This window comes from Tetrao urogallus (assembly GCF_951394365.1).
Source record: "Tetrao urogallus genome assembly, chromosome: 8".
In the NCBI taxonomy this organism is placed as follows: Eukaryota; Metazoa; Chordata; class Aves; order Galliformes; family Phasianidae; genus Tetrao; species Tetrao urogallus.
In genome coordinates, this window is record NC_136821.1 from 7,261,775 (window position 1) to 7,288,338 (window position 26,564).

The 26,564-nt window shown below is 36.0% G+C and overlaps 1 protein-coding gene across 1 annotated transcript; it reads right to left on the reverse strand.

The window, feature by feature from the left end:
* Window positions 1-6,700: 6,700 nt before the first annotated feature.
* On the reverse strand, window positions 6,701-24,325 carry SLC35F5 (solute carrier family 35 member F5; the record flags this gene model as incomplete). Its single annotated transcript, XM_079538787.1, has 13 exons — window positions 24,188-24,325; window positions 22,683-22,826; window positions 21,008-21,070; window positions 19,143-19,224; window positions 17,658-17,848; window positions 15,478-15,559; window positions 14,881-14,968; window positions 14,282-14,346; window positions 13,846-13,950; window positions 13,225-13,384; window positions 11,095-11,185; window positions 7,144-7,298; window positions 6,701-6,782 (listed from the first exon to the last, which is right to left on the reverse strand). Exons 1-13 carry the CDS (start codon window positions 24,320-24,322, stop codon window positions 6,701-6,703), a joined length of 1,443 nt encoding a protein of 480 aa, XP_079394913.1. The 5' UTR covers window positions 24,323-24,325.
* Between the last annotated feature and the right edge of the window lie 2,239 nt (window positions 24,326-26,564).

Consider the following 26,564-nt stretch of genomic DNA (forward strand, 5'->3'; position numbering starts at 1 on the left):
TCACAGGACTTAGGCATTCAGCTTCAACACAAACTGATGAGATTTTAAATACCTACATTCCATATTAAATCAAGATCAGAGAGATCAATCCATCTCACAGTTATAAGCATGTCCTATATTTAACTGTGCTATACAGGCAATTACTTCAGTGATCTTGCAGCTGGATCTCATATGCTGGTCAATAGGATATTTTATTTTCAATTTTTTTTTTCCCCCTCTCACATAGGAAAAAAATACTGTTTGAGTGGAAATCCCCTGCTGTTCCTCTAGCTAAAGGTTAAAAGGAAGAGATACTGAAATATTTTAAAAATCAATCATTGTGACAGAGGATCTAGTTTAATTTACATGAAAAAGTTTCCATTTATAGAGAAGAGAAGCATCACACTTAACAGACAAGAAAAACTTGATGGCTGGCAACATCAGCAATACACTGAAGGATACGTAATGAGAGCAAAGTAATTTGCACGTTATAAAGTTAGCTCCGCACTATATGGCTACTTTCTCCTCAGCCCAATAATTAGTTTTTTAAAATGAACTGTGGAAAAACTTCAGGAACATGTTAAAAGCCATACAAGCTTCTCTGCAGTTATTTCTGAGGCCATTGCAGTATCAAGTCACATACATTCTGTGGAAAATGCAAAGAACTGAACACCTTCCCTGACAAAAGTCAAAAGTTAATTAAAAACAGAAGAAATCCAGATACAACTTTAGAAACTGAGAAACAGTTACTTAACTAATAACTCAGCAGCTAAAGAACTAAACAGCTACTTCCTTTAAAATCCCCAGAGAAAAACCTTTCATGCTTTTAAAAAAAGTTGGAGGGGACAACTAGATTAAACTCTGGATGCATTCCTACCATGGTGGGTATTCCAGCCTATTAATACCAGATATAATGATGCAATACATCAGCTGATGTAGAAGACATAGCTGAATGGTTACATTTATGTAAGAGTTACATGTTTCATGGCAGGTATATGACAGTACAGATGATCAGGGCACTCAGTACAGTAACAGCTGTTTAACTAGCTAGGAAGTGTTCTGTTGCATTCTTTGCCAAGCAAATAGAAGTGTTAAATCTGAAATCATTGAGAAGTTAATCCTCAAAGCTGTGATCACATTCTCACTATGGACAAAAAATATTCTGCTAGTATACAACCAAGCAAAGCGGTCAACACTGTTGATTCTAAAGAAAAGTCGTGTAGCAAGACAAATCCACCTTCTAAATAATTAAGCTGCATGCTGGCTATAGGGAAATATATTTCTGTGCTCAGTAACAGCAGTATGTTTACCATTTTCACCAACACTAAATCCTTCAACTTTTATATTAGTGAAGTCTTTCAGGAAACTACTTGCCATGTATGCTGCAGATAAAAACACTGCAAAGGCATAAAGGTCAACCTGACTGCTGAGTATTTCAATAAAGTTTTATTTTATTAATGCTACCTATAATGCTGGTGGGCTTTGGATCAAATCCCAGTCTAGACAAAGTAACTTTACTGGAAAAGCAGACAAAAATCCCCAAAGTAAGCACACTTTGTAAAAATTTAATGACACAAGTAAATATGTTAGAATATTTATACTACCCCAGAATCAGACTGCATTATAGCATTGTCTGACTCTGGAAATGAATGTATCTGTTGTGTCTCAGGCAACTGTTAATGTATATGGCACATATTACGCTAAAGCAGGAAAAAAGCCAGACAACTTGCAGAGTCAATTTGAAATGGACGTATATCCAAAAGCTAATGAAGTATTGGGCAGAGTGCATTTTACAGACACCTTAAAATGCTGTTCACATCTTCATCATGATTCACCTGGTAAATCAGAAGCAATTCAACATGAAAGTCATTTGATGTGAAGTGTTTGAGTGCAACCGGAAAGTTCACAAAAATTTGAAAAGCGAGAATTAGTTTCCAGCTCTTACAATGCATGCTATTATCCATATTTCCCTGAGCAATCATGTCATGCAATAAACATGTAAAGCTAAATGCACAATTAATGCAGTTATGGATTAGAAAGAAAAAAAAACAAACATGCATAACAACTCTTAATGAACCATCACTTAAATACTATTGCAATCACAGGTATTAAATTGCAGATGCTATATAACAGCCCTTACAGGAACTGTAACTCAAAGCTTGCATGGAATAAAGAAAACTGATTAAAAGTACCATTTTACAGTCGTATAACTCAACTTTCTGTTTTTAACATCAGTTTGTTTCTTGATTTTTGAGTATGCAGCTTCCTACAACTTCATTTATAAACACTGCCTTACTGAGGCTTATCTATTCTCATATGAGTCACAGTTCAACTCTTCAGTTTAACTACTCTTTCTCCTCCTCCGATAGCCTTAGCTTAAGTTCAGTAAATCCATTTTCCTAGGATAGGATGTTCTTTTTAGTAGGGAATAGCAATGGCAATATTCATTGCAGAGATTGAAGTAAGAACTACACAAGAAATTCTTAAATCACTTTACTTAAGGCAACTGTACTAGTAAATAGCAGTGCCTAAGCACAGTGAAAGAAACTGACAATTACAATAGCACACACACAGAAAAAGCAATTCAGTGGCTCTTCTGTTTTTGCTAGGATGTCACAGGGTGGTATGCAAAACATGTAGCAGCATACCGGGTCAAGCACCACATGCAGCACTACAGTTTCTCATTTGAGGAATACCACTACTTAATACCATATTGTGACAAAATACTTGTGCATTTGCTCCACCCCACGCTGTGCCCCAGCCTGCAGCTTCTTGGTTGATGCGTGCAGTACGCTAGCACAGCTCCTTGGCAGGCTGGATCAGCTGCATGCTACATGCCCCACATCAATTTCCAAGCCAACATGCAAGAAATGTGCACATGGACAACAGAAATATCAGGCCTCCATGTCTTCAGCGGCATTCTTGTGCTCCATACTTTCCAAGTAACAGCTGGATCAGTACTACAGCTACAGCACCTCTCATTTTTGGCATGACTGAAAACTAACAAAGTAGCTAGAAAAACTGAATTGATTTTTCCTCCTTTGTTCTGGATTGCAGCACGCAGGAGATGTAACTAGGCAAGACTCACCAGAACCCTAAAAGCTAAGACAGGCTATATTAGCACTTAGCAAATTGTCCTAATCTCTTCCATATATAAAAACAGAACAAAAACAAAAAATTCAATCACACACAGAAGAGATTCTTAGTTTGTCTCATAGCACTGCAGGAATTAGTTAAACTGTTTGACAGAACAGTACATGTAGTACTCATTTTAGGCATGGGAAATCACTGTTGTTTAAGCATCTCATAGCATTCAAAGAAATGCTTGGATTAAAAATTCTTTTTTCCTTGTTAAATTGCATGTGTTTCCTACAGGAAGCAAATCAGAATAAAGACATCCCCAAAGCGAAACAGTAAGAACGCCAATTTATGCTAGCACACAGCGGTAAAGATCTGCAAGAGCCCCTTCACATTCCAGTTGTGTCATGAGGAAAAAAAAATACCAGTATGTCACCATTACATCAGAGGTACCTGAGAATCAAAGCTAAATCTCTTGTGCATTTACCAAGCACCCATTAGAGAACTATGCAGTTTACATTTCAAATAAGACAATATATTTATAAAATATTATTGTACTAAAAATCACAAGATTTTATAGAAAAATCTCATCACGTTCTATTAAACAAGGAACAACATTACATATCATAGCTTCAGTAAATAAAACTGCAGTGTATTTCTTGTAACCACAGGGGCACCACTGCTTAAAAATCCATGGTGTTTCAAGAAGAATAGTTTCCTTTTTCGTCTTTATTTTATCTTTTCTTTTTATTTTTTAAAGGGCTGTAATTTAACACCAAAAATCTGTTCAAGCTACAAAGTGCCGTAAGATCATAATAGTAAATATCTTGAGAAAAGATTAACACGTCTTTTGTCAAAAAAACAAAGCAGCAGGAAGGCCCTACCATTGAGTTTGCTGAACAGAAAGATTATTAGGTCTGAAGAACATTCTCGTAGTACTTAGTTTCAAGTCTAACATAATAATGCCATTTAACATAAGTCATACACATAGAAAGCCGTGATAAGCTTTCATTTTAAGTCATGAACATTAAGACAAATATGAATAGCAACTGCCCACCATGCATTATCAATCCATTCTATCAATCTGAATGACCAGTTTCAAAAGACGGTGTTAAAATATCCTGCTGAAAATACTATTATTGCCAATTTGAAAGCAAACTCAGCCTTCCTAGAGTTAACAAAGCTGTCCTAGAGTGACAAAGCTGTCACTGCTTAGATGCTATATAGGAACAGGTTAAAGTCTGTAGTTAATGGCTGAAAATAACATCCTCTAATCTGCCCTAATTTAGAAAAAAAATCCCACTATAAACTCCTTTTACCAATGAAATCCCTGAAAACTCTAATGAAGTCAAATATAAAACTAGTTTTTCTTACTGCATTTTCACCTACTGTACTACTGGGCTTTCCAATTGAAATGAAAAGTTTTTCAAAAAGGCCTAGATAAATTTAGTAAACTTCTGTTTTTCTGCTTTTGTTTTTTTTTATTTTAAAAACTATTTCAGGTATACAAATATAGACTTACTATCTCAAAAGACACCTCAGGTTACTGAAACTTTTAACGTAGTTCAATATTAAGAAATGGAAGGAAAAATTTGATAAAGATGCAATACTCAACAAGAACAGCCCCCAGATTCACTTTTTTTTCCTTGGTATCTTTTTCCTTCTTTACATTCAGAATTTTACATTCTAGCTACTGGTTGAATCAATCATTCTAAAACTCACTAAAAAACACTGCTTTCTTGAATTCTATCTAGTCTACCAGTTGTATCATCAAATCACCTCTTGGATGGATCTAGAGGTTCAAAACATGAAAAGGCATTTGCTTGGTTATCCTTTCATATCTGTATGGAAAGATAAGAATACACTGTTATTAATAGCCTTGTTATGTGGAAGAGAATATACTACCAACTGAAAATCTGTCCTACATTCATTATAAGAAAACAAAATCTATCAAAAGCCTTTTTTTTTTTTTTAATAGAAGTGTCTTATTGGCCAGAAATTGGAAAATGTCACTGATTTATTTCAAATATCCTTGAACGAAATTATTCATAACTTCTCAGAATCAAATAAGACAAAAGCTGCAGTAGAAGGAAGATACAGGTTGTGAGGAAAACAATCAGTTTTAGAATAAATTTATTAATGCAACTGGAAAAAAAAAAATCAATGCAGTTATTTTTAGCTTTCACATTGTTTAGTAGATTGCTGTAGTGCCAACCCACAGCTGAAAATTTTAACAACTTATTGGGATCCCTTTCCTAAGTTGGCAACTACAGAAATGAATATTTTCAAATTAAGCCTACTATATGAAATCACTTGAGATCTTGATGGGTTACAGAATTGGTCTTATTAAGGGATTGTTTTTGAGAATGTACACCCAACATACTGCAATTATAAATATTCTTTCACTCACTAAGATTTTAAACATTCCAGATCATTAGAAACAAAAGATTTTTAAACAGCGGCACCCACTGCCGTTACAAGGCTTCTCAGAATGGGATAAGACAATATGTATGTAGTGTTCCAGGACTGCATAAAGATCTTGCCTTCATAATTACAAGAATTCACTTAATAAATTATTTTACTATTTCCTCTATTAATATGCAAATAGTTTATACAACATAAAAAAGTTAATTTGTACCTACTACAGGTAACGTATCTATTTAGCTTTTCATCTGAAAGCCTGTAAGACGTGATGACCTGCAAACTTATTTACATAACTCATTTGAAAGTGTTTTTTAAAATAACCTTGTCCAGCATTTAACAAAACCGAGAGTTAAAAAGAGAAAGAAATCACTTAACAGCATTCATTTTCTTGATTTTGTCAAGTAACTTCACCAGCTCAGTGTAGTAAGGCAGGTTGGTTGCTCAGATGGACTAAGATCCCCTACGTTGATATGCATGGAGTAAATTTGTTCATTTATAAAATCAGATGAAAGCAAGAAAGATGTTTAGAGTTTCACAAGAACAGAAGCTTCTTATTTTTACTAAAAATTCAGAATAGGCACTGAAACATTACTCCTTTGGGACTTCTCCAGAAGATTGTCTCTTCACTAGGCATCAATCCATTTTTAAACTAAGCAAAAAAAAAGAAAAGTTATCAGCACTACACAATTAAAAATTACAACAAATTGCTATGCATGCCAATTTCCATCTTATAAATAAACTAAGGAAAGAGCTTGTACAAAGTTTAAGACATTATGATAACTCTTGTTAGTACATTTTTTAATTTTGCTGTTATATTTAAGCAACATTGGGAAAAAAAGCACACTTCTGATCATTCAATTTTCTATGTTATTTGGCTAAAACAGTTCTAAACTAAGTCTGTCTCCACACTCTAAGACAAACTCAACTATCTGTAACTTCAGAGCTTCGTGTTGTGCCCCACCTTATTATTTTCCAAACTCCTAAGGTATTCTTAGGTAATACTGTAGTAATATACTGCATCTTTACCCACTGAAGGCAGAAAAAAGCTAAGAATAATGCTTGGTATAGAATAAAAGTAATTTTCACATTTCTTTAAAATTTTACCTATCAATTCAGAACAAGATTAACTGGATGCTCTGGAAAGAGGTGTTTTTACGTAACAAATGCCATCATGAAAAATCAGTCCTCACTTTTTACTGTATTGCTTATTACCTTTTGCCTATGAACAGCAGCTATCTCCATCTTGTGAAACACTATGCATAGGAATAAGACTTTCACACTGCTCACTTTCTTCTGGCATTCTTAAAAGAAAAGAAATATTTTTCAATTACATGGTAAGATGTTGGCCACAAAACAGCCCATTTATTAAGTACTAAGTGAGTGACAGATGTTTGAACTGCAGCCATAGCCAAGACATACAAACCCCACTCACAGAGTTAACACATTTTTCACTGTATGTTCCTGGCTATAGCAACTACCATAACAACATTAAATAAATAAAACTGTGATAGCTACTAGGAAACTTCTTTGGAAATATGAACAGATTTCAGGTATATATACAGGTAGATACAGTATGAGTGCTGTGGCTTACAGAAGGCTATGGCATATCGGAAAGGCTAAAGGAGATATGAGATTGGGAATGGGATTTTGTGGTTACCCTACCTCTGAATTCGATGTTTTCTACAAATAAAGGCAAAAACTCTTCTGATTCCCACCATCACAGGATCCCAGTTGTTATAATGACATAACAGAGTTACGATGAAAAAAGAAAAAAATACAGGGATCGCTCCTGCAAAAAACAGCCAAGAAAACTGCACCTGGAATCAAAATACAAACATCAGTCACTCAACAGTGTTTCTAAAAAAGCATATTGTGCATTAGAGTAACTATTATCAACCCGACTTATGAGCTTAAAGTGCACTTTCAGTTCTTTTGAATTGGTTGAAATACTACAAATATTTCCACAAGTTATTTGGTACAGTTTCTACAATCACTGCTACTTCTAATAGGTGAATAACCTTTCTTCTGCTCCATACAGCCAAAAATACAGTTTGTGCTGTGGTGTGGATACGCTCCCATTTTTAGGCTGTAGCTATCTATTGGATCCAAATAAGGAAGTCTCTTGGGACACTTTGATAAAAGCTTTGACAAGCAGGTCAGACAAAAGAGCTCACCTCACAAATCTGTGCACCTGACCACTTACTGTGAACATCCTGTCTGAGCAGTCACTGCTGAAATTACTGCCCACAAATAAGACTGTGCAACTCAAAAGTTACCATATTTTTTCCATTTAAAAAAAGCAGAGCACGTTACTTGTCCAGTTTGAACTAAATTCTCCTTGTACCTTTACTACTACAAGCAATCACCATCTGAGACAGTTTTAAACTTACAAGGTTACAGAAGTCAAGGGTGCAAGAATTCTGAGTGCATAAGAAACATCTGCAGGGCTAACAGAGCAATGAAACATAAGCACAGCTCCCTCTGGTGGAAACACAATTGGAGATTTCATGGAAAAAAGTTACAGTTTTGATGCCCAATATCAAGTACTGATGCTCACTCTCAAAATCTAATAAACTGCAGTTGTTAGATGTGGTATGAGGCATCACCTGGCAGACAGATGCCTAAGAAAAGTGAGGCATTGGATTTACCCTGAGGAAGACAAAGCAGCCTTCTCAAACAAGGTAAAGACGATTAAGAAATAGGAAACAGCAAGTACCTGGGGCAGAACCTCCAGAAAGAGGCAGGTGTGGCAAATGGAAAAAAGGGGGGATGAGTGGAAGAGGCAATGAAGGTTCAGGTTATGAAAGATGCACATAAACAGAGACAACACAGGGAAGTGAAGATTTAATAGTGAGAAATATGAAAAGAGCAAATGAGATACAAGATGTGAATGAAGTAGACTGACAGTTAACAGCATGTGGTTGGTTTTGGTTTTTGGGCTTTTTTTCTTTCATAAATACCAAATACACACTAAATGGAGTAACACAGTGATAATAGTGATAATTTTAAAGGGAGTTAACAATGTCAGTTCCCCTCAAGTTACCAATATCAACCGAAAGTCATCCAACAAAGTTTTAAGAAATGATTTTATTTCAAATGCCTTGATATTGCATGAATACATGAAGAAATTTGTTTTTAAGGATCTGGGCTCTGTGTTTGCTCAGGTTAAATAGCCTAGAGAAGAAATGCTTCCTGGAGAATTAGGAAAGCACATTCCAGTGTTCAGCATGCTCCAGAAGAAAGTTTAGATTAAGTACTTCACAAAACAGTCTAAGCTTTCACTGAAGTGTTCTGGTTTTCTCTGAAACATGAAATTTATTTTTTTTTCCCTTTTGTTTCCTTAATATATATCATGAACTATTTACATCCTTGCTGCAGTTTATATCACAAGTGAACGCTGCAGGTTTTAACAGCAAAACGAATGCACATATCCTACCAGCAAGTGCTTTATTACAGGTGGAATAACTGCAAGCTTGTGCTGTATTTCCATGTTGAATACTTAGCTAATACTAAACAAACTGAATCTTGAATGTTCACCACGTAAGTATTTATTCAGGGTTTGTTTCTCCTTTTAATTTCTAATTTGACTTTCCCTTTATTATTTCTATCCTTATATTTTTCTGCTTTACTTCCTCAAAATTCACAATGACATTAGGCAAGAGTAAAATACAACTTTGGTGGGTTCTTTTTGGCATGAGCTATTCTAAGTACAAAGTTCATTGACTGATTTCTTCTGTGTAAGTATTGTGCAAAGAAGCACAACAGAAGAAAGCTCATATTTAGTAAATGAAAACAAGTCACAGACTGTACTACCACAGATAACATACGAGCCACTTTTGTTCAGGAAAGATACTACTCAGGAAACACTCAGTTTAAGTTATATTCCAGATATTGCCAGAATTTTTGTCTCCTCATATTTTCATATTGTAAGCTCTGTGTGAAAACTCAACACAACCATATTTGCAGTCAAGAGAAAAATCAAAGCAGTGTAAGCAAACAGAAGTCAACAGACTGCAACCATCGGTCTACCTGAAAATTCAGGAGTACTGTATGCTTAGTTCTGAGTTTGGATAATTTTGTCATTTTAACTTCTACCACCTTCAGTTAAGCTATTATGTGACTAATTCCTGATTCACATGAAGAGTTGTCATCCCAGTTCTTTAACTTCTTGTATTTTGGTCACAGACTGTAGTTAGGCCGCGGTGCCCAAATGCTGACCAATTCATACTTTTCAGCACAGAGAACACATTACCAAGCACATAATTTTATCCCCAGCTTTCTAAATTTAAAACAAACAAACAAACAAAAAAACGCCACCCATAACGCCCTCTTGCAGCCTCTCCATCCCACACAGGTATATGCACACCTACTGTAAATGAAATACAGATGTTACCAATGGTCAAAATGCAAGCAAGCATGCAATGGCAATGCTTACAGTTTAGCAATGCTACAGACACCTGTATCTACACTGAGAGATGTGAAATTTGTAGCCATGTTGGAGGATGGGGATGCCCTGTCAAAAAAGTCACTATCATGATTTCAATGAAGATCTCTTGAACAATAAATGTGTTAGAAAGAAAATGAGTTTTGAAAGCTATTTCCAAAAAGTTAAACAGATGGCTTAACTTCCAAATTAAAATTTAACTTCGGAAATTAAATTTTTAACAGTATGGATTTAAATCCAAAGTAAAGACCAGAAACAAGTAACTGATCCTGCCTTCAGGAAATAGAAACAATTCCTTGACTTCAACTTAAAGACAAAAAGACAGTAATCGTATCCTTGCAGGATACGCAAAATAATAATTATTCATATTAAATGAAGAATTTTATATTCCCTGCCACTGATTAAATATTAAATTCAAATATTCAGAACTGGAGTTCATGCATAAATAAATACTTAAAAACTGAAAATTCTACCCAATCAGCACAAGAAGAAAAACGTTGGTAAAGCTATAAGAGTAATATAAGCTAACTTCATATAGCTTCTATTCTAAACTGGTTATCTGATTCTTTTTCCCCCATGTATGCAGGATTTATCCACAGCTACTAGCTCAGCAAGAATTGAAAGTTACCAACTTCAATTGAGGACAGTTACACGAAAGCTAACATCCACATCAGCCTAACAATGTGCAGTTAAGCCTGGTAGCTTTTACATGCCTCTGCAATAAACATATAGGATTTTGATTTCATCATTAATTTCAAGATGGGCAATTCTGTGAATGCCTTGAGATGCACTGTACTTTAATTCTGAAAAATTCCTGTTACAATAAAACATTTCTCCAGGCATTATCAATGACTTAGGGTACTTTTCATCCAAGCATTATCTTAATCATATACATATATATACACACACATATATATATATATACACATATACATATGTGTGTGCACAACACTAAAGTATGCAAGTGATAAAGTGCAAAATTACTGTAACCGTCAATATAAGAAAAGGATTAATTACAATGCAGTTCAACAGTTCTTAACAAGTGACAGTAAAAGCAAAATACTACTCATTGTATACATCATTTAAAATAACTCTGCCATTGAATTGGGGAAAAAAAAGGAGAGAAGTCTGAGCCTGTTACCAATGCTCAAAACTTAGCAATACATTACCTTTTGCATGCACATGTCAGCTATTATGGACAGAGGTATCGTAAGGCTTAGAGCAAGTGTGCCTATCAGTGATGAGGTAAGAAAGCAGCCCCTAGAAAACAATAATTAAAATAGTAAAGAAGTCTTACCTCAAAGTCAAAAGACAACTAAAGTAATACATCAAGCTGCAGAAGAAATTTGATCAAGTTTAACTTTCAGTTGTTTATGTAATAATCAGAATTTGTGACATCCATACTGTCAAAGATTTATAAAACTGCATATACTTCTTATGTAGACTACTGATGCCTACTGGAATTAGGTTTATTTCCCATACAAATCTTCTGAGATGACTGAGGATGCACTACCTCACACACAGGGACTTTAAGTAGAAAAATCTGCACTGTGTTCCCATCTTGAAATAATTTAGTATCAGCAAATAAATCCAACTTGCCTATCTCATTAATTTAAAAAAAAAAGTTACCCGTGTCAAGAAATCTTATCCAAAAAGATAAATATTTTTGACCAATAGAGAAATTAAGCTAACAGACTGTGTCTGCTACAATGCATCCTTCAAATAATTCTTCTGAGTTTTAGTGAGACTTCTCTGCTTGGTACAAGTGGTCTCATCATATTACATAAGCAAAAAATGTAAGTCTTCTAAATCATTTAGGTGCAAAAAAAAAACAAAAACAAAAAAAAACAACCAAAAATCATATTATTTCTGTTCTTAAGTGACAGAACAACAAAACTGTGTGCGTGTATCAGCAGCAGCCACAGAAAACTAACCATTCTTCCCAAATTTATTTGCAAATAGTATTCAGTTTTGCAAAGAACCCATTTACAGAATAGAGTTGGAAAGAAAAAAAAAACCTCAAAAGAATATGCAACTACAGACCTAAGATAATACGTGAGCTCCTAGAGATCGTCTGCACTTCAGTGCAACCCAAATGCTCTATAAATGAGTTTAATTGTCTGAGCCATGTTGATATCAAGTGAAATGCATACAGTACAATTAAAATACGACTGCCTTAGTCAGAAGTTGCCAAGTATAAAGTGAGTCTCATTAGCAAACACTTCTCTATGAAACAGTGTGTTCTACCATGTGAAGAAAATGAATACAAGATGCTATCTACCCATTTCAAATCAAATCAATGATGGTCACTAGTGGGCTGGGGTCTTCCATTTCAGAGGTACCTGGATTCTTTTATTTCTTTGTTTAAAACAAAGTCAATTCTTCTCATCCTTGAGACGCACTGAAAATCAGTGCTAGCACATTCTTACCCCCATGCCAGTACGTGATTTTGAGATGAGCCAACAGTGTTTTCATTGTCTTTGTAAGCTTTTTAGTATTGCTTGTATTGAAATTGCATTTAACCTTTTAACAACCAATGCTGTAGTCTACTCTAACCTTATACGAAGGCATTAGCATCACAAAAGTATGTAATCAATAAACTAAGCAAAGTTAGATGAGAATATATTCTGCAATGCTTTTTAACTAGGACTGGTTAAAAAATTGCCAATAAATATAAAAACATCATTATGAAATTTCCTAAATAACACTGTCCCTCCAGGAGATACACAAAAGTTTTCAGATCTGCTATAGTTTTTGAGCTTTTCACCTAGAAATCTCCAGTTCCACCCTCTGGTGCAGACCAAGCCAGACTTATGCTATCATTAAATGAACAAAAGGTAGGCTGATGTATGAATTACCATACTTTGGTGATTAGAGCATTTTAATGTGATTTGGTGCACTATTTCTCTGAAGACTTAAAAAAGCACATCAACTACAGAATTCTTATTTACTGGATTCTGACTCATATTTCCACACAGCCTCAGAAACTGAAGAATGTTAAAAAAGAAATTCATGCTATCCTATCACTACTGTGACTCTATACTGCCAAGTCTTTTCATCTCAAAATTTGAGTTCTATAGTGAACTATGCACACAATCTCTTAATAAATTCTCTATATAACACACACATCACTTGCTCTTTAAAGAAAGCTGCTGCTCTTAAACAGGACATCATGATTGAATAGATGACACCCTGCAACTCAAGGCTAGAAAGCAAAAATCCTACCAATTTAACATCCCAATATTTGCTGACATAGTTAAGACAATTTAAACTGTGAAATTTACATGAATAGTACATACCATAACCACAGGAACTCTGACAGAACTGTTCCAATAAGGCCGTTAATGACAATGCACATCCATATCAGTTTACTGGGAAACTCAAATGCCTCAAAGCCAGTATAGTGAAGCAGAAAAAACCCCGGCCATAGCAGCAACAGATTGAACAGTCCTACAAAACCTGAGTATAAAAGCAATATTAAGTTAATGAAAATAAATATCGTTCAGCATTAACAACTGAAATCTTGAACTCTGCTATTCTAACAATGCACATAACATACACAACAAATCAAGATTTTAGGTCTTTCAGAGAGAGGAATGTAAGAAACTTTACCTTACACTAACAAACACCGCTTAGAACAGATATTCACAGTTTTGAAACTGACAAGAAAGAAATCCACTGAATCAAAAGGGTCTGTCCACATTCCTACAGGTCGCGTTATCTGTGACCGTTGGGAGTACAAAAAGAAACCTCTCACACAACTAGTTTCCTAAGTACTCATTAACCATGGCAAAAGCAAGCCTTCTCTACTTGCACTGCTATTCTAAGGCCTTTAACTGTTCGTATATGTTAGTTGCTTGACTGCAAAGATTTTAATCACACTGAATTATAATTTTCAGTAACATTGTTTTTATTCTTACCAAAGAACATTGGTATATCGAGTTTATCTTCTCTATCTACTTTTCTTTTTATCATCACTATATACACAGCATACAGCATTGCTCCTACAAGAGACCAAAGGGAACCTGTAAAGATGAAAAACACCAGCTTAAGATACGTCACTTGTCACATGCATTAGGATCAGCTATTCAAAACATGCCTATTACAAAGTTGTCAGAGATACAAACTCTTTGTTATGGAATCCCTCACTATGTAAAGAATATGGAAAATGCAGAAAGAAGCTCAAAAATGTACACGCTGAGTCAGTTAAGCTATAAACTAGCTTTAGAAGTTGAAACTACAGAGACAGGTTGTGAAGTGTGAAGTATGAAACACAACTTCAGTACAACACCCTGAGTATTATCAAGAGATGGTACTCATCACCGCACAATCTACAGTTATAAAGTAAGTAAATACCTATTGTATCTCTTCCAGGAGATTTCTCAGATCCAGAAAGGTTAACAAGTACCACACCACCAATGCTAGCAAAAAAGAAGAAATGCAAAATGCTACTTAAAACACAAAAGCTTTTTAAGATGAAAAAAAGGAAGGAGAACAAAAATTTCATAAGAGTTCAACCTTTTCATGGTCTTAATTAACCATAACAACTAACTTTTGGCATAGCCAAAAGAAATACCATATTGTTAAGACCTGATCCAAAGATATAAAACAAACAAAAAAGCTCCCCCATACAGTGCACCAGGCATCTAATAAAGCAGGCTGACAAGACATCACATGTCAAGTCACCTCCATTTTTCCAATATACGTTGAGAAATCAGAGCTTAAAAAGTAACCCCATATTTCCAACAGAAACTTGATTAATCTTATTTTCCTATGCAACCATGAACTTGATAACTGTTCATAATATGCAGTATTTAAAAAGACATTTTCCTCAATTTCTCTGAGGAGCAAGGATTTAAAAGCACATCAGTATATTGTCACAGACACCATAGGTATCTTTGCCTTCTCAGCATATCATGGAGTTTTTGATTAAATGCTCTATTGCATTATCTTACCTTAGAAAAACTGCCAATAATTTGGACAGAGTAAATCTATCTCCACTGTTACTTGGAAAGACTGCAGCTAAGATTAAAGTAAAAAGCCCTGCAAGACAAAATGAGAAGAGTTTATACAATTCAGTTTTGCTCTAGTTTGCTCAGAAAAGAGCACTGATGCTTTATGCTTTATATTTCACATACTCATTTCAAATACATGATCTCAGCACCCATAATAAGGATATATATATATATACAATATTTAGATTTGGTTTAAGATCTATGCACCCAAAAAGTCTTCTATTAAATTACCAAGATAGCTTTACTCTGGGTTGTATCTATTTGACAAACCTTATACCACCTTCCTTCAAACTCACTTTAATTATAGACACACACACATACACTCCTCGATAAGCAAAAAGCAGTGAAATCATAAAGAAAGCCTAAGACTTTGCAACTACATAGTGACATTTAAAATAGATCTTCTCAAACAGTTTTAAGCCTCATCATTTCCCCAAAAACACAGCTAAAACATTACAAGTAATGTGTACACAACCAAAAATAATTCTATGTTATAAAGCTTTATAATGCACATCTGACTGTGTAATTGAAACCTACCAGAGGTTGAAGACAAGATATTAACTATGGCAACTTGGGTATCTGATAGAGCTTCTTGGTAAGAGAAATTTGCCAAGAACCACTGGAGAATGAGAAAAATAATTTCGTGATTACATTACATGACAGAGACAAAATTAGAACAAAATTAAACCAACCACATTCAGCTACATGTGTAATGATGGAATAATATACTTCAGAACTTCAACATAATTAAATAACATAATGGTAACACATTATCTAAAGGTGCTTTTATCTTGAAGAACTTGCAAAACAAGATAATTACTGCAGATGGGCTGCAAAGAAATTTCCCAAGATACATGGGACATTAGTCAGCCTAATCTTCGTTCTAAAAAGCAAACAACACTTACACTTAATGCCTCAGAAAACTTTGGAAAGATTCATGTTGGTCAGTTCCCTCAAATATAAAAAGCAGCAAGTGCTTAAACATTTCTTCATTTACATCTCATTAGGAAAACCTCAGATGGACAAGAAAGTTACTCTCTGAAGTCTTAGACAAGGCTATTTGTACAGTCCAAGAAGAAATACACAGACGTGCTATTAGCAGCATCCATGAGTGGGACTTCTTTTGAATGTAATAACTTCAGTCTAGAAGATCTGCATGTGTATATACATGGAAATACATTCAGACCATTTTCATTGAAGCCTGTGTAGATGTAACTCCAGATTTTAGCAAGGCCTTTGACATGGTCAAACCACATCCTCATGGTCACCACATCCTCATCTCCAAATTGGAGGGAAGTGGATTTGATGGGTGGACGACCCGATGGATAAGCAATTGGTTGAAAGGCCGCAGACAGAGGGTGGTGGTCAATGGCTCTATGTCCAGGTGGAGGCCGGTAACAAGTGGTGTCCCCCAAGGGTCTGTCTTGGGACCGGTGCTCTTTAACATCTTTATCAATGACATCGATGAGGGAATTGAGTGCACCCTCAGCAAGTTTGCTGACGACACCAAGCTGAGTGGTGCGGTTGATACAGTGGAAGGAAGGGATGCCATTCAGAGGGACCTCGACAGGCTGGAAAGCTGGGCTCGGGTGAACCTAATGAGGTTCAACACGGCAAAGTGCAAGGTCTTGCATTTGGGCCGGAAGAACCCCAGGCACCTGTACAGGCTGGGAGGAGTGGTCCTCGAGAGCAGCTCGGCAGAGAAGGACCTGGGGGGTCCTGATGGACGAGAGACTTAACATGAGCCAGCAGTGCGCTCTGGCAGCTCGAAAGGCAAATGGGATCCTGGGCTCCATCAGGAGAGGGGTGGTCAGCAGGGACAGGGAGGTGATTGTCCTCTGTCTCTACTTGGCTCTTGTGAGGCCCCATCTGGAGTACTGTGTCCAGGTGTGGAGCCCTCAGTACAAGAAAGACATGGAGATATTGGAAAGGGTCCAGAGGAGGGCAACTAAGATGATCAGGGGGCTGGAGCACCTCCCCTATGAGGAGAGGCTGAGGGAGTTGGGCTTGTTCAGCCTGGAGAAGGCTGCGGGGCGACCTCATTGCAGCCTATCAATACCTGAAGGGAACCTACACCCAGGAGGGGAGTAAACTCTTCAGAAGGGCTGACAGTAGCAGGACTAGGGGAAATGGATCCAAGTTGAAGGAGTGAAGATTTAGGTTGGATGTTAGGGGGAAGTTCTTTACAAGGAGAGTGGTTAGGCCCTGGAACGGGCTGCCCAGGGAGGTTGTGGATGCCCCGTCCTTGGACGTGTTCAAGGCCAGGTTGGATGGGGTCCTGGGCAACCTGATCTAAATGTGTATGTTTGGTGGCCCTGCTAGGCAGGGGGGTTGGAACTACATGATCCTTGAGATCCCTTCCAACCCGGGTGATTCTGTGATTCTGTGATCTGTGATCTGTGATTTTGCTGCATTAAATATATCTAACATTGAACAATAGGACCTGAAAGCATGGAAATCACTGTGAATCTTTTACAGCTGCCATTACAGCTAACTATAACCCCAGGATTTCTGTTATCCTCCTTTCAAGGAGTTGCACACTTATGTTCAGCATGAGGCAGGTTTTACTATTGACAATATTTTTTAGAAAAAGAGGCATAAAGAATACAATTCCTCTCAATACTCCATAGATAATTTTCACTACTATTGTACAAGTTTTAATTGCAATCTACAGTTTTCTGGAAACAAACAAACAAAAAAACCACCAGAGCACATACCACAAAGCAAAAGAAAAAGCTAATCTTTGCTACTTGAGTTGCAGTGAGTTTTCCTACAGTTTTTAATATTGATTCCTGCTCCTTAACTGCTGGGTAAGACATGCGAGACAACTTTGCTTCCAGCGCGTGGCTCGATGGGAGCTGCCGAATCTCCATGATATTACTGAACCTCACGCGAGGCTTTTTGGGAGCTTAAGAGAAAAAAAAAAGTTGCACGGGATCATTAAACTTCTGCAGACAACACAACATGCTAATAAAACTATCATGTTTTAATATAGCATTGATCCCCAATTTATGACAAGTTTTTATCCAAATAGAAGACTTCCCACAATTTTTATTTCTTACAGTACTGTTTTTTGCTATTTGGTAGGTTGCTACTGAGGCAAAATACAATTACTGCTTTAAATCAGCACAGTTGTCTATTAAAAAAAAAAAAAATCCACATCATTGAAAACAGCATCTTTCCTGTCAAAAATACCCACAAGACAACAATGAAGTTTTAGTTAGGAATTATTCTGATAGATATTACAAGCAAGATTGACTATTAATCTAATAAAGTTAACCAAAAACTACACACAACTATACCTAACTGCAAGGCCAGTTATTCAGAGTATGAGAGTGTCCACCAGTTGTCAAAGCTTAGCAGAGATCACAAGGTCACTTCCTCATTTGAAATCCCTAACTAGCCAGAGTATCAGCACTAGACAGTTCCAGATTTCACTTATAAGATTACCGTAGTATTATTTTCCTATGGAACGAAAACATTACACACTACATATAAATATTAATTTGATTTGATATGAAACAATACCTCATTTTCCAAAATACCAAAATAAACAAACAAACCTTCAGCTAAAGCAATCATCAAGTGATTCTTACCTGCTACCACAGGACAGCAGAGCCTAACAAAGCAATTCTAAAAATGTCATTTAGAAACTAACAAAGAGACTTTCCCCTTTATAACCAGGGACCCTTTTGCTGAGGATCAGACAACTGGACTTTTTGACAGCCAATACTTCTTTAATTATCTGGGACAGCTAGGCCTGCTTCAGCTACTATCACATGATAGTAAAGCTCAAATAAAATCAGAATGCACATAGACTGGTAAAATTCTTACTTTGACTGCTTTGCTCCTGCTCTAAAAAGGACAATAGCTTGTTTTTCCAGAGGCTCACTGCTGCTGGTCATACAAGCCCAGAAGGAAAGAATCACAAGTACTGAACCCAGCTGGTCCCTTGAGATAAACATAGGCTGGATCTGTAGTGACCAAGAAAGGTAAACTGAACAATAGGCCTATGTTTTCTCTACCTGAAAGTAAATATGAGACTGCAATTCATGCATCATGAGATTTAAGGGGAAGAGGGAGAGGGAAAAGAAAAGGAAAAAAAAAAAGGTAAGTCCTGCAACATGACAGCAGTTATATCAATGAAGAAGAAAATAAATCAAAGAACTAGCATTTCAGCATTCCAGAAAATCTTTACTCACTTTTCTCTGTATCATTATTATTACTGCCACTCTTTTCAGTTGGCAAATCGTGGAACTTTACAGGAACATATAAAGGTTCGCTCTGAAAAGATGCAGTGTAAGTAAAATACAATTAAGCAGGATATTTAAATTATAAGCAGAATTACATTCTTCAAAACTAAGCACAACAAAAAGATTGATGAATACTAAGAAAATCATTTTTAATTGAATGTCAAGAATGCTCATGTATTACCTACACATTACATTCAACATACTGGCATTTGACAACTGTGTGCTTTTGAGTATATCCCTCATGAACACAAAGGTCATCCCTGAAAAATGAAAACCTACTGATTTAAAATTAGAAAACAACTCAAAAATCACAGAAGTTTCATAGGTCTATAGCGTCTGTCCAAACACAAAACTAGAAACAGAAAATATGGCATATCTATACAAAAATGAATCTATTTGAAACTGGTGAACTACAACTAAAGGTCAGAATACATGTTTGGGAACAGAACTCCAGTATTCAAGATACTTTGCAGGAGTTTCAACAAACTGCCAACAAGACAAGAGTTAAGCAGCTTATTAAAATTAAATTAATAAGCTGTAGGAGTCAAATAATAAAGATGTTCCAGTAGCTGCATTTTTATTAGGCTCCTTGTTTAGGACCTGAATTTTTGTGAGTGTTTAACACCAAATTGTTTTACAGTGAATCCTACTTCTAGGGTCAGATGATCACAGTGCATTGAGCAAACTAATAAGATTATTTTTTAAATGCAGATGAATAAATTCAGTTGAAATAACAAAAAATGAAATCTGAAAAATCTCTCTTCAACTTCTCATTCGGTATAAAATACAAATTACATATTGTAACTTGTCAGTGCTCAATTGCCATCCCTTAAGCTATTACAGAAACAGTGTGAGCTTCAGATCAAGTTCTGTGTTTTGAATTAATTTCTGGATGTGGCCTCCGATTTCTGGATGCAGATTAAGCAGCAGTCTGCGAGCAACAGAAGCATAACAAATTGTCATTTATGGACAATGAAAATGACTACAAAAATGCCATCTGGCTTATCAGCAGAATACCAGTACTGGCATTTGATTCAGTACACTGCAACACTTCATCCAGTGGAAGGAGGAAGGCAGTCCATTCGTCTCCAACTGCAATGCAGTAACACAGCATACAAGATACTCAACTAACTGAATACTGTTTATTTGTCTTGAAAGTTGTTTGGCTTTACCACTCGTTCTCAACATTTTGTTTTGACAGCTACTGATCTGAATATCTAAACATTTGCTTTTTGCAATATAAATATTTATTTCATAAAGTATTACCGAAATATTTAAATATGTGTTTCATTGAGCTGAGAATCTGTATTTCCCATAACGAGTGTGTATGGGAACTGCTGAGTCACGGCCAGAACCTCTGATTGATCACCTGAGGCAAGCCATGAGTCAGCCAGAGGAGCACAGCTGAAGGCAATTCACCTGTGCTGCTGGAAGGGGTGGAGCCTGGCTGCACTCCTCCTAGACCTATTTAAGAGCTGCTACCAGTAGGGAAAGTTCTCTTCTGGAGATTGCCTCTTCTGGTGTTTTGTGGGTGAGACCAGCATAAGGGTAAGCCTTCCATTTATTCTCTTTTGTTATCATAGTCTACTTTGCCTTAACTCTCTTGTTTATTTTGTGATTATAACAGCCTAATATTCTTTGATTATACAGTGTAGCAACGCTATTTGCAGTACTTATTGGTAATATTTAAGTTACTATTTTCCTTTACCAAAAGGTGTTACGTAAAAGTAGATCACACTTTAAAGGCAAGAAGTCAGGATAATGGTGTCATGTTAAAATATAAAGCACCAACTTTCATAAATTAAGGAACTTACCAGAGAACTGTTCACAGCATTATCTGTTGTACAAGCAGCAAAATAACCCTCAGCATCTGCAAACTAATTAAAAGACCCTTAAATATAACACTATGATGCTATTTTGAGATCAAGTTTCTTAATGTTTTTTTTTTTCCTGTAGTTCTGTTACAATTCTTTCCCCAGCATCCCCACTCCAATAATCAACAAGGCTTAGAAGTTCAAAAAATAACTCTATTTCAGCAATTCCCTTTATCTTGAGTGACACCACTGAATGCAATACCCAGGTCTCCAGCTGTTAGAATGCCAAAACTTAAAGTTTAGTTAGTGAGACACTCCCCTAAGTTATTGCACATACACTACAATATTCTTTTTATTTCTTTTACTGAGACAAAACTCCTTCGCATAAAAGCATGGAACTCTTGACTTAGTTTTAACAAGATTTCAATTAGGATGAGTCAGCTATTATTTTTCCTCTTCCTTTCCACAAGCTAACAAGGCTGTTACCCCTGTTCCCTGATTGGCAGTTGATTGTTCTACAGTTCTGGTAATAGATGGTATCTGCTAAATGAAGTCTTTGATGTGGAAAAGGGCTTACAGTAAGGTGTCTTTACCTAAACAATCACAGTTGAAATAGCAATCTATAAGTTTGCCATTTTTGTTCAGGTTGATAAACACAAGGTATTTTAAAGGCACTTGTAGTAATTATATTGTTGAATATTTAACTAAACTGCTTGAAAAACAAAAAAGCTCTGCAAAAAAATCAGTTCACAAGATGACTGCATCATTACCTTTGACACAGCACTGCACTCAGCAGTCTGTTTAACCACTACAAGTACAGCTATCACTATCAGGGAAGTCTGACATATTCAGAAGGACTGAAATCAGTTCTTTTCATACAGCTCATCTCTATGAAGAGATGTTATTAACTACATGTTCTCGGATCACCTTTTCTGTTACTTGAGTGCAAGAATAGCATCAGGCCAAATGCCTTACTGCTTCCTGAGTCCTGCTGCTCAGCATTCTGAAACTCTGGCATGGAACAAGCACTCTTCAACATCTTTCACTTCCTTAGAAAGTGCCTCTGTTTCTGTAATAATTTTAGACTCTAGCACAAACTGTGCCCAGTTCTAGGATGAGCAACAGAAGGCCATTCACATGCATAAAAGTTACCAAGTACGGGGTTAAGATCAGGAAAAAAAAAAAAAAAAAATCATGGCTCTAAATACAACTTTAAAAACCTCAAAATCTCTTTTAAAAAAAAAAAAACAAACAACCAGTTCACAGTTCTGCCAGACATAAAAAGGGTCATTAATAAAATTTATGTTCGAATACTAATTCAATTGGTTACAGATGTAGGGGAAGTAGAAGGGCCCATAGCAGTGAGGCTCATCAGCTCTTCTTGAAAAGAATCATCCCCTGCAACCATTTAAGATTAACTACAAGGCTAAATGGCCAATGCTCTGGCTCAGTAGAGCATTTCTCAGGATTCCTCACATACTTCATACTTTTCTACTTTCAGTTTCTTACTCTTGAGGCTATTATGATTGTCTACTCTGCCTGTGCCACGATTCAACTTGTAAATGCTTGACTTAAAACATTTATTTAAGCAAGCATACAATTTTTGTTTGCCTATTTTAGATTATTCTATACAAACTTCTACAACACTAAGCAGTTATAAAGTTAAAATACTTACAAAAGCTGCATGCCTTCCACGAAAACCACGAGTACATTGCTGCCTCCACGGTTTCCAAACAATAAATCCCAAGAGGTATAGAACAAACATAGATGTTTTTGCAAATGTACTGAAAAAAGGTTTGTTGTACTTTGTAAAAACGTACTGTGGAAAGAAAATAATTGCAGTATCCAAAATTACTGGTTATGTTGGAATTCATGACAGCGAATGAACAGATTCAAATATATATAAATAAATGAAGTTGAAATAACAAAGAACGAAATGATGAATACTTCTGAAAAAATCTATCTTCAACTTCTCATTCAGTATAAGATACATATTACATATTGTAACTTGTCAACGCTCAATTGCCATCCCTTAAGCTATTACAGAAACAGTGTGAGCTTCAGATCAAGTTCTGTGTTTTGAATTAATTTCTGGATGTGGCCTCCAATTTCTGGATGCAGATTAAGCAGCAGTCTGCGAGCAACAGAAGCATAACAAAAGAAGGACAGTCTGGTTTCCAAAAATCAGTGCTCCAAGTCCTGGCAACCACGATCAAAAGACAAGGGGTCCCACCTATTCTGGGGACACTGTCCCCCCAAACTATCTTAAATAGCTTCTTTTAAGGTACTATACCACCAAAGGAAAGCTACTTTTTGCTTACTAACCAATGTATTGATTTGCTATTGAACTCAATTAAGACTAAAAACACACTTATATGCAAATATTCCTAAATAAAAGACCAATTTTATAAGCAGTAACACAGTGACCACAGACCAGAAAACATTATTTTCAGTAACATTTCAGTATCAGCAGCGTTTCCGCCAGGTCATTGGAAAAAATGTCATATTAATAACAGCATGCTAATGCACAAAACACTTTTATATGTCTCCTTTCGAAACTGATAATGACCATAATTCCAACTGTTTAGGAACCTGAATTATTTATTAATTTAGAATTTATTAAAAATTCAATTTCTATTGCTAAAGCTCTGCTTAAGGTCCTAAAGCTTAATGTTAAGTAAATACCAGGCCAGTTTTTGGACTGACAGACTGAGCTGATTACCACAAACTTTTCCACAATTACAGGCTGCAACTCCATAACACACAAGGCCTTTGATCCTAGACTTGTGGATGTTCTAAGTCTACCATACCACCTAACCTGTAGTGCCACAATTCATTTACTACTCACAGAAAGTTTAGGTATTATTTAATCAAACAGTATTGGCAGTATTTGGCAGTAAACAAAGTGAATTCCCTGATTATAGTACATTTTCATGAGCTTACTTTGTTTCGTTTTAAAACTGTCATTAACATCTTCTATACTGAAGCCAATAGTCACCAAGTTGAGCTTGTTCATAACTTGTAGCATACACAAGTGACTTCAGTAACCAAAGGCCACTGTCTTCCCCTTATTGAAAAGAACGTAAAGAGGTTCAAACCTACTGAGTGTGAGAGACTATATTCCCTCTGAGCTTTTCCTCTTAAATAGGATTCGTTTAAGATGCATGCAGCAATACTTACAGAAGTGAGTTCTGAAGAGGCAACCCATATCACATCAACAAGGAGAAGAATGACAATTCCTAGAGCCATTCTTCTACGCTGAGAAGATGAACTGCTCTGGGAGCTCATTCGATTCATGATAAAAACCCACACCATTTGTAACCTATTCAGTATTAATAAAGGAATAAAACCCAGGAGATTACAAACAGCAAGTTAAAATAAACAAAAACAAAATAATTAAACAAACAAAACCCAAAGCATTTCAAATATATGAGGTGGACCCACCATGCCAGGAGACACATGTTTGTTTATTATGTTTATTATAAATATATATTATATATAAATGTTTATTAAGAGGTCTATCTTTGACAGATGTGGTATGAGACTTTCAGAAAGATGTGAGGGATGATTACAAAGTAAATCTAGACTTTGCAATAATTTATCTACTGGTCTAGCACTGAAGCAAGCAGGTGAAGCGTGCAGCATGCAAATTCCAAAAACACGTTGTAAGTTCTGCAAAAGGTAAAACTGCATTTCTGTAAATTCAGATACTCCAAGGAATTAGTTTGACAAAAAATAAAAATAAAAAACAACGCAGATGACTTATGCACCTCAAACTATTTGAGGTGTCTATTTGATAATTCATGAGGTATAGGCATTCTAGTGAAAATCTTTCAAACAACAGGTAAGCACGCGTGCAAGAGAAAGCTTTGCCTGTTAAAAGGAAAAGCTCGAAGAGCTACGATTTTGACAGTGACTTCGCTGTGTTACTTATAGGAATAGCCACTAAGAACACTTTATATACTGAGAAATCAGAACTACACCTACAAATTAGGTTTAAGTTTGTCAACTAGCAAAAAAAGTGCCTTACGAAAGCCGCACAGAAATTACAACTTGACATTCAGATTTTTAATTACAAAAGCCCATTATCTTTTTAATAGGCACATCTCACAGACCTTAGAAATATTTGTTCACGGTAGTAACAGTTCTCAATTAGAGCAACTCTGGTGAACTATCAGCTGGGTTTAAATGCTTACAGGTCAACTGTTTCTGTTGAAAATGAAAGAGTACTGAAAGAGCAGAAGTATGCGGCAAAAATTTGCATTTGGAAGATGATTATTTAGAATGAAAGCAGTAAAATTATGTGCAGGAGATGAGCACGGCAGCAGTGCATACACCAACCTTCTTTCCTTTTCTTTCACAAGGCAGAGCACTTCTGTTTTATTCAAAGCACTGAGTAACCACAAGAAAACAGAACTGATATTGCTTGGGTTGGCCAAAATAGTGGCACTACTGACTTTAGAGGGTTTGACTTTGCAGCAGTTTGCATTAAAATTAAATGTTAATGTAGTGTTTTCATTAAGTGTTAAGAGTTCAAGAAATTCTTTCAACAAAACCCTTGTTTTTCATCCTGCTTGTGTTTTAACTCAAGCATTAATCACGAGCACAACAGATCTACGTGCACTGTTATTTTCAGCAGTGCTATCAGAAAGTGATTCAGTCTTGTCATATTATCTTACAAGTGCCAATTTTAAGACTTAAACTTAGGAAAACCTCAAATTTTTTTATTAAAAGTCTCAAATACAAGTTTAGATACGGGACAGAGTTGGATGTCTCATAGTTCTGTCTTCTCAAAGTAGAGATACTGATTTTCATTAGAAAATATGCATATGGCAGTTCCATGATTAACATTAACTTATTTGCCTATTTTAATAAAATGTATTAAGAGTTTATTTGCAACAGAACATATATAGTATTTCTTACTGTTTATCAGCATAAAAAACTCAAACATGCACCGCCATCAAGTAGCCAAAGAGTGATTCACTTTTTTGGAGCAAATCCTGACTCTTATGGTAAAGACAGGTGAACTGCTCTATTAATACAGTTATAGGAGTTTAAATTGCACTTTGATTATTCCACAAGTTAACAATCATTCACTGTCTTTTCATTATTGCTTTTTTATGACCACGCCAGTGCCGCTGTCTTCAGTGAGGAAGCTGCATGACTTTTTGTAACTTTTCTTTTTCAGACAAGCTTTTTCTTCAGATTAATCACTTACATCTTATTTATCACACAACCATAGGGGTTGGAAGGGGCATCTGGAGATCATCTAGTCTAACTGTCCTGCCAAAGCAGGTTCCCTAGAATGCTTTTGTGCAAGTGCTTTTGGGGTCACAACCCTATTTCCCACTTTCGTTTCATGTCTTTGCCACATTCAAACATTGCCACTTTTACTAACTCCATTTCTCAGAAGAGCTTATTTCCAAAGAAAAAGATTACCAAGCAGAGTTCCTGAAGTACAATTATACTACCAGACCTATACTGATACATTCCATGTGTGGGCATTAGTTCTGGGTAATTATTCTGCTTTCCTGATAAAATGGTGGGTTTGACAAAA